This window comes from Dermochelys coriacea, chromosome 11 (assembly GCF_009764565.3).
Source record: "Dermochelys coriacea isolate rDerCor1 chromosome 11, rDerCor1.pri.v4, whole genome shotgun sequence".
Taxonomy (NCBI): domain Eukaryota; kingdom Metazoa; phylum Chordata; order Testudines; family Dermochelyidae; genus Dermochelys; species Dermochelys coriacea.
Window position 1 is genome coordinate 45504473 of NC_050078.2, and position 13271 is coordinate 45517743.

A 13271-nucleotide genomic window follows, 5' to 3' on the forward strand; every position below is an offset into this window, starting at 1 on the left:
AGAGCAGGTTAGGCAAATACCTGGGAGGGATGGTCTAGATAATACTTCCGTCCCCTGCACTCAAGGCAGGACTGACTAGAAGACCTCTTGAGGTCCCTTCCCATTCTATGATTCTGTGATACAGATTAATTGTTCCAAATGGATCGGTTTCATCAGTCGGCATTCAGCATATACTCATATGTAGACTCTAGCTTGGGCTATCTCAGTGTAAACAAGAGACAGTCTGAAAAGTAGACACTGTAAATCTAGAATGTCTAATTTTCAGATATTAATTCTTTGTCTATTAAAATTTTTCAGAAAAATGTCATAAGACCTAGTTTACATAATTTAAGTACCAGGATACATTTGATTTATTTTATGTGAGACTGTTTAGGGATAAAAATGGTGAAAGATGTGAAGCTATAAAATATTTGTTGTTTAAATCAACAATTCTGACACTGGGTCAGAATATGCAAGTAGCTACTGTCAGAACACTCTATCATATCATTAACAGGTACTTGATTGTGATACTTATTTACAGATTCATTGCCACATTGGCAAAACTATTGTCATGAGGGCAGAGATTCTTTTCATATATACCCATTACACATATTGAATCTATTTCCCTAAGTTAAGTATCCTCACACTTTCTTGTCAACTGTCGAAATGGGCCATCAGGATTATCACTACAAAAGTTTTTTTCTCCTGCTGATAATAGCTCATCTTCATTAATTAGCCTCTCACAGTTTGTATGGCAACTTCCACCTTCTCTGTATGTTTATATATATATATCTTCTTACTATATGTTCCATTCTATGCATCCAATGAAGTGGGCTGTAGCTCATGAAAGCTTATGCTCTAATAAATTTGTTAGTCTCTAAGGTGCCACAAATACTCCTGTTCTTTTTTCATATATAGTGGGAGGATCCTAGAATATTGTTCAGCCAAAGAATCCTAGATGATAAATTCACTCCAACTTGAGGTTGGTTCTCTTTAGACTGACTTTAAATGACCCATCCCTCGAGTTTTTAAAATAGGACTTCATTGTGTGTGAGTAAAGGATTAACTCTGAGACAAACATGGCAGTTTCTTTGTTTGAGAGCAGTGTTTCAGAAGCAGTGTGGCAGGAGGTTTTGAATGTAGAGCTGGGCTTTGTATGAAACCCCACATGAGACTATATATTTGAAAACTTTGTTGCTGTTTTTGTTTTTTATTTCATTTTTGTTTAAGATAGTAATGTATTACTGTAATGTACATATTGTAAATAAAATACTCAGAGAAACTCTTTTTGGTCTATCTCTTCAGTCACTTCCTTCCCTACATAGGAAATCTCCTCCACTATAACCAGAATTGACATTCACAACAACTTCCCCGTCTTTTTATGGCCCCATCTGCCTGCTCCAAAAAAACCCCATACACAAATTCACAAACCCAAACTGAGAATTCTATAACCTGAAAAGACAGAAGAAGTCAGAGACTCCGTGAAGCCCACTAGTGACTTTGCGGTTGTGGATTTATTTAATGTGCTCAGATACTACGGTGATGAACAGCTGTATAAAACTAAGATAGACAGAAGCAGCCCAGGCTAGATAACTGTTCTTCACTGCTGTGGAGCTTGGATTAAGCATGTTTCTTCAGTTCATTTTTATATGCCATATTTCAACATGGAGGAAATTTTATATAGATTTCTAAGAGTCATTTTCCAGATAACTGTATCTGTAGATAGTTTCTCATGATCCGAAATTGTCACTAAAATAATCAAAATCAGCAGTTAAAAATTAGAGTATCCCCCTCAGTGTTAATTTCAGTATGTATTGTCCTCTCAGCTCCAAACAATGCACATATATTCCTTAGCACTGAGTGCAACAGTGTTGTGAGCTACTGTTAACTCAAATTTTCATGCAACCCACTGATCACATTTCCAAAACTGCAAGAATTATCATTTGAAACAGATTAAATAATACAGTTGGAGAGTTAGAGCAAACCAAGGGTTTTCCTTTTTCAAAAATTGTATGGGCAGTTTTAAATACTGGAGTAAAAGTAAAAATGGCAAATATTATATAAGAAGTAAACATTGAAGTTTCAACTTTCCTATGGCTATGAATGGCTCTGAATTATTTTTGCCTGAAGGCTTCCAATTGTTTAGTAGAAAGACTTAAGAGGAAAGATAGGAAGGAGCTTGGACTGCTTTGAAATTAATGGGGAAAGTTTTGGATCTTGAATGCTGTTTTTTGGGTACATTTTGATAGAATAATAACCTAGTAATGCAAGTCAATATAGTTTTGTGCAGGAGTTTTGTGCAGATTTTGTCAGTTTTGTGCAAGAGTTAGTTATAGGTAAATAACTGGCACCTCCCAAACTGAGAATTGCCAGGACACTCATCAGATGACTTCTCAGAGGGTAGTTGGCATCTAGAGATGAGGTCTGATGGTGTGGTGGAATAAACATGGGTTCTCAACATGGCGATCATGTCTACCCTACTGTTCCCATATTGCTAAATGAGAATGGGGGTCTTGGCTAGATCCTGCTAGTTTAGGGAGGGTTATGGGTGAGGGGGTGTCCCGGGAAAAGATTTGAGAACCATATGAACCAAAAGAATTAGGGAAAAGGGACAGAGGTGAGAGATGCACCATTTCTCCGGGACAATGATGTAGACTATCTTACACCTGAAATTCCTGAAAGCTAGCTGGCATTGGAATAAACAAACAAGTTAAGTTAAAATACATGGCATTTCTTTTAATAAAGTGAAATGTACTTAAAAATGGTGCTCAGTCCCGAGCTTGTCCCATTGACTGCAATGCAGAATGAGTTCCATCCTGTCCTAATTTCTCTCGCTCCCTGTTAGTAAGAAAATTGCAGCCATCCTGGAACAAGATCAGTGAGAGCCACAGCCATAGCAGAGGTTGAAAATGTTATTTCTTTTGTTAACGATCATGCTAGTTCAAAATAATGAATTTTATTTGACTTTGCTGAAGATCTGAGTAGTGTTCAGTTTGGGCAGGGGGAGGGACGGAGAAAGAACTGGAGTTTTCTTTTAAATAAATGTTATGGCCTGGGGAGAGAGAAAGTAAGCAGTGCCGGCAGTGGAGAAAAGATACACCAGGATTTTTCATCCGAGATTAGACATGTAGGAGCTAAGGAGGATGAGGCTTGTGCAACAACACTGGAGTATGTTGAAGGGGTTAAAGATGAAGAGGTTAGTACTAGAGAAGGGAGGGAAGTGGGAGAAGAGCAGTGAGAGTCGAGGAATGAGGAAGCTTGGAATGTCTGTTTACAATAATGAAAAAAGAAAAGGAGTACTTGTGGCACCTTAGAGACTAACAAATTTATTAGAGCATAAGCTTTCGTGAGCTACAGCTCACTTCATCGGATGCATTTGGTGGAAAAAACAGAGGAGAGATTTATATACACACACAGAGAGAACATGAAACAAGATAAGCCATCACCAGCAGCAGGGGGGGGAAAGGAGGAAAACCTTTCATGGTGACAAGCAAGGTAGGCTAATTCCAGCAGTTAACAAGAATATCAGAGGAACAGTGGGGGGTGGGGTGGGAGGGAGAAATACCATGGGGAAATAGTTTTACTTTGTGTAATGACTCATCCATTCCCAGTCTTCTTCGGTCCTCCCTCCTGGGGTCAGGTAGTAATTTTTGTCGTCAGAAGGAGGCTGCAGTATAATGAAGTTTAAGAATCGCTGGTTTAATGGAACAGTTTGTTAAAGGTAGTTGTGTATATCACATAGAGTGGGGACATGCATTTATCATCAGGAGTTAATGGTTCATTAGCACTTCATATCAGAAGTTCTCAGTCAGTGAAAAATATAGTTACAGGAATTTGTAGAAACTTTCTCCCGTTCATTTCCTCCTTTTAAATATACATATTTGCAGTGACGGATTAGCCACTGGGCCAATGGGGTCTGTGCCCAGGGGCCCTGGCTAATTGTGGGCCTCCCAGAAAAATGGGTGCCTCTGTGTCCTGACCCGCTCCACCCGCCCAGTGCTTCTTCTGGGGAGAGGGGTCAGGGTACAGGGGCTTGTCCCACTCCTCCCTTCCCCCCGCCCACCCGGCACTCCTGCCGGGGGCAGGGGAAGCCCCAATGCCCTGACCCTGCTCCCCGGCAGGAGCTTTGAGTGGGTGGGGGAAGCCCTCGCTCCCCAACCCCACTTCCCTGCAGGAGCCCCGGGTGGGCAGGGGAAGCCCCTATGCCCCAACTGCACTCTCCGGCAGGAGTGCCGGGCGGGCGGGAGAGACTGCAGGTGGAAGGGGTGGGGAGGGGCCCCACTCACTCTGGCCTAGGACCCCACAAACACCTAATCCACCTATGCATATTTGTAATATTTTCCTTTGTCTTGATTAATAGCAGCTTAACAGAATGCCTCAAACAGAAAACAAAACAAGAACAGCCACACATCAGATACAATTAATTACTTTAAAAATCAGGAATAAAAGAATTCTGTTACTGCGTTACCGAAATTCTATTGACCCATCTGTCACTATGCTTATTATTGCAAAACTCTGACTCCCATAGGAGAAGGATTTGGACACCAGAGAGCAGTGCAGATTCCTACATCAGATGAGCTGAGATCAGACAACAAAAATAATAATATTGCCACTTTTGCTCCACTAAAGTGTCACAACTAATCACCCGCTTTGGTTATGTTTACATGGCAATTAAATACTCATGGCTGGCCCTTTCCAGCTGACTTGGGCTCGCAGGGCTCAGGGTAAGGGTACATCTATGCTGCAGTTAAAAACCTGCTGCTGGCCCATGCCAGCTGACTCAAGCTTAGGCTAAGGATGGGGATGTTTAATAGCGGTGTAGACCAGTGATTTTCAACCACTTTTCATTTGCAGACCCCTAAAAATTTTTGAATGGAAGTGCTGGACCCCTTTGGAAATCTATTGCCTGTGTATATACAGTTGAATTAGTTTTCAGTCTAAGTTTTTGTGGACCCCTTAGGCATAGTGGGGGTCCGCGGACCACAGATTGAGAATTGCTAGACATTTGGGCTTGGGCTCAGGATTAAGCCCAGACTTTAGGTGACTGTGAGGTGGGAGGTTCCCCGAGCCCAGATGTCTGCACTGAAATCAAACAGCCCCCTGAGCCCGAGTCAGCTGGCATGGGCCAGCTGTGGGTATCTAATTGCACTTTAAACCTAAGGGGCTGTTTAATTGTGGTGTAGACATTCAGGCTTGGACTGGTGTCCAGGCTCTAGGACCCTGTGAGGTGGGAGGGTCCCAAGCTTGATAGCAACTAAATAGCCCCTTACCTGGAGCTCTGTCAGCTGGCATGGGCCAGCAACAGGTGTCTAATTGCAGTGTAGACATATCCTTTGTGATTTCTTGATCTTGTCTCCATGCCTTTTCTGTGTCATTGTCTTCTCCTGGAACATTTTCCTGACCCTCCTCCCCCCCAGTCCCTCCTTAAAGCACACAACTACCAAGAGACCTGTACAACCTAATCCTCGCCTCAGAATGTGTTAATAAAATAGACAATAGGAAATGAAAGTAGAAAGAAAACTTGAAATAAAAAATTGTGTAATTGCAATATATGAACTAACTTTATTGCTACTACCTGTTGCATCCCATCCCCCCATCCTATGTCTATATAGAGTGTGAACCATTTGGAGCAAGAATCTTGTCTGTGTATTTATCTGTAAAGATCTTGTTCACCCTGGGCTGTGAATAAGTTGACACTAATGTTTCTATGTATGCATTGTATGTTTCCCTTAATGTGAGTATTTTGAAAATCACATCATGAGTCAACTGTTCTGTTTTTGTATTGGGGTTGGCTGTTTCCTTTGATTTGCTCTTCGTGCTGGCAACCCAAGTTCAGTACCTGCTTCACAGCTATAACACAAGTGGTGCCTCTTTTGACATGTGTGGAGGGGAGGGAGGTATCTCTTTAGTAGTCTGATGCAGCTTCGTTCTTCCTTGCTCTTTTCACACCCCATTTTCAGAATGTGCATAACCCAGTGGTATATCTCCCAAACACTTTGAGCTACACAAAGAACGAAGATGGGCAGAATATCATTGCTGTGTTATGGAAGAACATCACTCTCCTTGACATGTGAAAATTGCTGAAATCAAAGGAAAAAAACCCCCCGATATGAATCACATACCTGATGGCCAGAAAGGGTATAAAAATGCAGCTAAGGAGATTCTGTAATTTATTAGGACACTTCTTGAAAGTATGTAGTTCAGCTGCTGGGTTTTTTTTGCTCTGTTTTATGCTTGCTTTTTAATTTGAAATTAAATGTGCAATTTTTATTTTAAGGCTCTCAACCAGAATGCTGAACTAAGGAGTCGCTTGAACAGAATACATTCTGAGTCTGTTATTTGTGATCAGGTTGTCAGTGTAAATATTATCCCTAGTCCTGATGAGGTAAGACTTTGGCCTTTAATGGAATTAGTGTACAATCGAACCTAGCTAATTCTCACTAATAACTGAGGGACCTTGTGCAAATTATTGAATTTTGCAAATTGGCATGTAAGTGAACAAGCACATATATATAAAAAGCAAGGAGGATATATTCTGGAGTATCTTGCATGAAAACAGTGAAGTTTTAGCAATGTGAGATCTCACTGGAGAACTCTGCTATTAAACCTCTGCTGAGAAAGGGAGAGGCCTCACTGATTTTGAGTATAAATTATTGTATATGTATTAGTGAAGTGGGAATTAGTGAGATTCTATTGTATTTTTATGTAATCAGATGAGTACCTGAGAATGACTGTATCTTGGTTGCTTGCAGTGTATCAGGGCCCAGTCCTACAAATGCTTATGAGTCCTGGTGCTTATTACTGTAGATGGTCATAAGAACGGCCATACTGGGTCAGACCAGTGGTCCATCTAGCCCAGTATCCTGTCTTCCAACAGTGGCCAATGTCAAGTGCTTCAGAGGGAATGAACAGAACAGCTCAATCATTGGGCGATCCACTCCCTGTCATCCACTCCCAGCTTCTGGAAATCACAAGCTACTGATACTCAGAGCATGAGGTTGCATCCCTGACCATCTTGGTTAATAGCTGTTGATGGACCTATCCTCCATGAACTTACTAGTTCTTTTTTGAACCCCTGTATAGTTACGGCCTTCACAACCTCCTCAGGCACTGAATTCCACAGGTTGACTTTGTGTGAAGTAGTATTTCCTTTTGTTTGTGTTAAACCTGCTGCCTATTAATTTCATTGGGCTACCCCTAGTTCTTGTGTTATGTGATGGAGTAAACAACACTTCCTTATTTACTTTCTCCACACCATTCACGATTTTATAGACCTCTATTATATTCCCGTCTTAGTCGTCTCTTTTCCAAACTGAAAAGTTCCATTCTTTTTAATCTCTCCTCATACAGAAGCTGTTCCATATCCTCAGTCATTTTTGTTGCCCTTCTTTGTACCTTTTCCTATTCTAATATATCTTTTTTGAGGTGTGATGACCAGAACTTCACACAGTATTCAATGTGTGGGTATACCATCGATTCATATGGTGGTATTATGATATTTTCAGGCTTATCATCCATCCCTTTTCTAGTGGTTCCTAACATTATTAGCTTTTTTGACAGCTGCTACATGTTGAGCGGTTATTTGCAGAGAACTGTCCACGACTCCAAGATCTCTTTCTTGAGTGGCAACAGCTAATTTAGGCCCCCATTCTTTTGTATGTATAGCTGGGATTGTGTTTTCCAATGTGCATTACTTTGCATTTATCACAGTGAAGTCAAAGGGATCACTAAACAAAGTAAGCACTATGCTGGCAGTAAGTGTTTGCCAGATCAGGTCCTTAATACCTCTCTATCCTCAGTCAACAAAAAATACCCTCTATTGAGTATTTGTGTGAATGGCAGTTCAGTTTACTTCACAAGAAGAATAGATCTGAATTTGGGCATATATCAGAAATTACAAATTAATGTTGTGTGTCTATCACTGTTGTCTGTGTTGGTATTTCACCAATATGTTTTCCATCCGGCGTTTCCATTCAGAAGCGTGTTTTTCAGATATGTCAAGCCATTTCAGTTAAGGTACCATTTGTCTCCTAATTATTTTCCCAACAAGAAAGAATAGTCTAAATCTATGTTAAGATATTTGTGTGTTTGATTTTGGAAAGTCCAAAATACAATTTGATTGGAACCTAGCATTGTGGAATCTGTAGATGGAGGATAACGTGTCCAACAATGGAAAGGCACAACGGTCTGGAGTTAGAGCCTTAACACAGACTTTTTTTTAATTCTTCTTATTTTGTTTTTGGTGGTTAACATTAATGTTACTTAGTTATTACTTTTCAATATATACACATATATTTTGGCATAAGTGTGTCTTGATTATTGGAGCTCATAGAATTGGACCTGTTTCACCAGGTCTGAATTTGACTCCTTCTCTTCATTTTTCTGCAATATAATCGTATGTATAGTGTGGGTATATTTTTCAATCAGGCTAATATGTGGCCTCCCTGTTTGCACCCACGTTTTTGAACCCCAAAATGAATTTTATGCAAAAATTTGAGAATCTGCCCCTCCAAGCTATTCAAATTATTGCAGCAATTCATTGCGCAAGTGACATTTGTTCCTGCTGAAGCCAGGCTGTGTTTCTGAAAATGCACTCCACAGTATTTTTAATCAATCAATCAAGTTTAGAAAAAAATATTCACATTTTGTCATATTTACAAACATTTAATACTTTGTTTAATTTGATTTCTTCAGCACTTATACTTGGCTCTGGTGCATTACACTAATTAGCAAAAAAAAAAGTACAGTCCATGCAAAATTTTAAAACTTTAATGGCCTTCTTATATAAATAATAACAATAAACTAGACCCCTCTGATGATTATGATCAGTCAAACGCCACAAAGCATCAAATCCCCATCACTTAAACACTCATTTTCCCAAACATCAGTGGTGAAAAAATGGTGTTTAACTTATATTTTTTGTATTTATAATTAACGATTGTACAAATGGAGACAACTTTGTAAAATAGTGTTACGGTATTAGTAGCTTGTGTAGACTGACATGTCAACAAAAAAGTTTTCAGGGTTTCTGTGCTGAGGTTAGTAAGGAGTGCACTTGTACTCCGAACAGGAATTGTTTTGTTGGGTCCCAGGTGTATTGTATCTCAGTAACTTTTGTACTTCATCAAATGCACACAATTCAGAAGTAAAGATATATTTTTCTAACTGGCAGCCCTATAAGCTCCCCCTGGGAGCTGTGTCAAGCTGGCCCTTTTCTTGTTCAAGTGTCATCATCATTAATTATAACTTGGAGCCAAATTGTGGGCCCCAGATCTGTTCATGTTCCTCCTTTTCCCAGATGCCATAGAAGCTGCTCTGTAGGTCTGAGAACCATCACACGAGGACAAGATGATAATTTTGTGCAGTCTCTCCACACTGTGGAAACCTCCTTTAAGGGAGTATTTTGGGAGCAGCTTGTTGTGGAGGAAGCCTGGGCTAGATGGCATTAGTGGAGTCACAATGCTAGAGAGTTGGGAGAGTGACAGGAGGAGCGGGAAGGGCTTGTGTGGAGTCACAGGGCCTCTGTATGCCGGCTATGGTCTTCTGCAGAGTCTTCACTGTCCTCATGTATCTCAGCAAGTATCTGGGGAGTGTGGGAGAGAACCCTCTGTTCATTCCACAGTGGAGCAATCCCGACTCCTCTCTCTACCCCAATGGAATGATATAGGGAAAACCTCTCTGAATTTTATTCTCCCTCTCTCCGGGTTGTCCCATGGAAAGAGTAATGTATCCCATAGTGTACAATTATACTGATTCAAGCCATACCAGCTCATTCTCCTTAGCTGTATTGGCTCTTTGGTGCTGATATCAATAACCATTTATTGTTATCCAAAGTAATCCGAATATGACTCAGAGTACACACAGGGAACTGCTGTATGGAGTAAGAAGTTGCGGTAATCACTTTTCTGAACATGTTTAAGAGATTATTTTGTCACTACTGAAATTAAGAGGGGCATTAATTTGAAAATAATAATTAAAAATAACCCCCCAGCCTTTTAAGCCATTTTTTTGTTTTGATGAAGGATAGTTCCAATGTGGTTAATGAAAAATATTATGAAAGATGTCTCCATCCCAAATGTCTTTGGAGCTCATAATTGAAATGCTTTAGCACTATACAACAGAAGTCCCCAAAGCTGTTCCTCTGGGTACAGAATCCAGATCCATGATTATACACACTACTGAAGCTTAAAGAAGAGGAGGACTTGTGGCACCTTAGAGACTAACAAATTTATTTGAGCATAAGCTTTCGTGACCTACAGCTCACTTCACTGGATGCAACAAGTGCCACAAGTCCTCCTTTTCTTTTTGAAGATACAGACTAACATGGCTGCTACTCTGAATACTGAAGCTTACTTACTTCTGCTTCTGAATAGGACTATATCTCATTTTGATGGATGTGTAATTATTCAGAGGACTAGATTTTTTTTGGTAATATTTCAAGTCTCGTTTGTTAATTGTACACAAGTTTCTATGGAAATGTTGGCCCCCATATGTACTTCAAATAAATGTTTCACATGGATAATTTTTCGTACGCTCCATCTCTTACTCCGTACGCACAGGTTTTCTGTATTAGAAATAGTATTTTACGTCCTTATGTTTGTTTTGTTTACAGACTGGTGAACAAATCCATGTCAATCTCCCCTTGTCTCAGCAAGTTTCTCATGAGAGCAGGCTCTCTATGTCTGAATCTGTCTCCGAATTCTTTGATGCACAGGAAGTGCTTTTGTCGGCAAGCTCATCAGAAAATGAGGTAGGCCATGGCACTGTGTCATGTGCTGTTTGTCAATAATCTTAATATCAATGGGATCAGATAGCATAAGACAACAAATACTGAATGAACCTTTGACCCTAATTCGGAAATGTTCTGTAGGTAGCATTGACAAGTAATCCTGAAACTCTTAAGTGTTCCATAGAGAGTCACAGTAATTAGAATTATTGTGTAGAAATGCAGTGTATTTGGTATCTATCCTTGCTAGACAATGCAAATCTCCATATAAGGGTAAAATGGAAGGGATCCATAATGTGTGTTTGTGGGTGGCCACTAATCTGGATGAAACCATCTGAATTAAAAAAAAAAATTACACAAAGTCACTGTCTGTGACTTAAAGTATAGGTAGTATCTGGAAAACTGGGCAAAGGGGTTGTTCAAACTGCAAACTACAGCAGTCAGGAATAGTTCAGGCCACAGAATAATGCTACGATCCCTAACTCTCCTGGGTTGTTCCAGATGTTTACGTAGCGTTTTGAATGGTGTGCTGAGGATTTACGCTGCAGAATTCTCCCATGCTTGCATGAGTGGCATGTGGAACTTCCCTTAATTGTTTCTTCTGTTTGCGCTAGACAGTGTCTCTAAATCCCCTACTGTGGTTTTTGTGGATAATCATGTGCTTTTAACTACAACTTTTTAAAAGTGCTATTGTAGAATTTCTAAATGGAATCGCTTCATCTTTCCAAATAGCATCCCTGTTGAATCCTGAGCCCTTAGTGATAAAGTTTGCATCCACATTCTTTAAGAGCTGCAATAATCCTCTTCTCTCCAGCCCCCTGTTGTTACCTTGTCTGCTGTTAAATTGCATTGCACTTGTACACCTTTTCAGGCTTCATTTTCCTAACCCTACACTACACCACACAAAGAAAAATGATTTCACACTTCAGGGAGAGGGAGCAACATCCTGTTATTACATAGCGACTGCCTGACATGAAAGGATTGGGAGCAAGTGGCAGATTTCTTGCCCTGAACACCCAACCTCCTTAGGAGAGCAGTAGCATCTTTGCAGGGTGCTGATTCAGCAGATTTCTCAAGACTACAAACTAGCTCAGAGATTGAATTCCCCAACTGGATGTTTCCATAGCTGGTACCTTGAAATTAAAATAAATAAACAATAATTTTAATCCATTTAAAACATATAAGAATAATGTTGCTCTTTAGGATGCGTAGACAAATAAGACCTTCAAATTGTTTACTGAAACCAGCAGCTCCCGGTTCTACTTCAACCTCAGAGCATCTGCTGTGAGGAGCCTGTAATGTTAACATGACACAGACTAAAGTACCCCTGAAGAGAGACACAGGACACTTAAAACTCTTTTGTATTCTACTACCCACTGCCACATGTAAGGCTTGGAAGTAGCTGAGAGTAAAAGCATCTTTTAATAAAAGAAGAAAATAGCTAGTTTTCTATTTAAGGCAACTTGAGTGCCAGCTAAAATAACTTCATAGGCTTCACAGTGGAGATCCCACAGCTTCACCAGGTGAAACACAGTCTAGGCCAGTGCTTCTCAAGCCATCTGATGTGGAGGACCGGCATTTTTTTTTTCCAATGTGCGCGCAGACCAGCAGCCGATGTCTCGCGGTCTGGCACCGGTCCGCGGACCACCACTTTCAGTAGCACTGGTCTAGGCTACTATCAAATTTAGCAAAGGGAACAAATCTCCAAGGAGTGAAAGCATGCAAAGGCCTCCAGTGTTTTTGTTATTTATCTCAAGCAAGCTGCTGGATGCTTAGCTCTTTGGAAAATCTGTCCTTAGTTTAAAAAACAGATTCTTTTCTTTAACTGTATTATTCGACTTGTCATCAAAATAAATAGTTTATTTTAGCCCCTTTTGGAGACAGGAAAAACAATAATTTTCTTCCTTACTCCCCCTAATCTCAAGGCCCTGGATTGCAGTATTTTCAGTCCCCAAGGGCTGGAATCTATAACCTAAGCTGCTCACAGGAAGGTTCCTCCAGAAACCATCCCCCAACTAATGTAATTGTTTTCTGCACTTTGAGATCTATGGATGAAGAGCTCTACAAAAGAGCTAGGTTTTATTATTATTATTACTGTTACTGTTTTAACTGAAAATCTTTTAATTTTATAATTAGAATAAACCTCTCCAAGGAGTATAAATGACTGTGCAATGCTTGGGAGTTCAGCTTCCTGCTTCACTGAGCACCTTGCCTGTGCCTCTGTCACCTAATACTGAACCACCTTGTTGTTGTACCGCATCCACTGTGATGGTAGGCAGGAAAACCGATTCTCACATCGGTCACCCCAGTGAGCAGCTCTTTTAGTTAATATCTGCTGACCAATCTATACAGAGAGAGGCGAGAAACCAGGGAATGCCTGACAAAATCAATTCATTTATTCAAGGGGAAAATATTAATGAAATAAAAAATAACCAATTTTTTCCTTCTCTCATTCGTGTGTGTGCACGTTAATTAATTTTGAGGAACAGAAAGTGACTGGGAGGATGCTTAAAAAGTTTTTGTTCCTGTTCTACAATAAATACCATGCTGCATATGCTCTTGTCAT

The 13271-nt window shown here is 40.2% G+C and overlaps 1 protein-coding gene across 14 annotated transcripts in view; it reads left to right on the forward strand.

Annotated features, from left to right (window-relative positions):
- Positions 1–13271, forward strand: part of OSBPL6 (oxysterol binding protein like 6) — a 213892-nt gene that overhangs the window by 174543 nt on the left and 26078 nt on the right. For 8 of the 14 annotated variants that reach the window (XM_038422141.2, XM_038422145.2, XM_038422146.2 and 5 more), the window contains 2 exons: positions 6257–6364; positions 10592–10729. In XM_038422141.2, the coding sequence (XP_038278069.1) occupies positions 6257–6364; positions 10592–10729 (246 nt within the window). The remainder of the gene's footprint in view (positions 1–6256; positions 6365–10591; positions 10730–13271) is intronic. The other 6 variants (XM_038422152.2, XM_043505398.1, XM_043505399.1 and 3 more) reach the window with 1 other exon arrangement.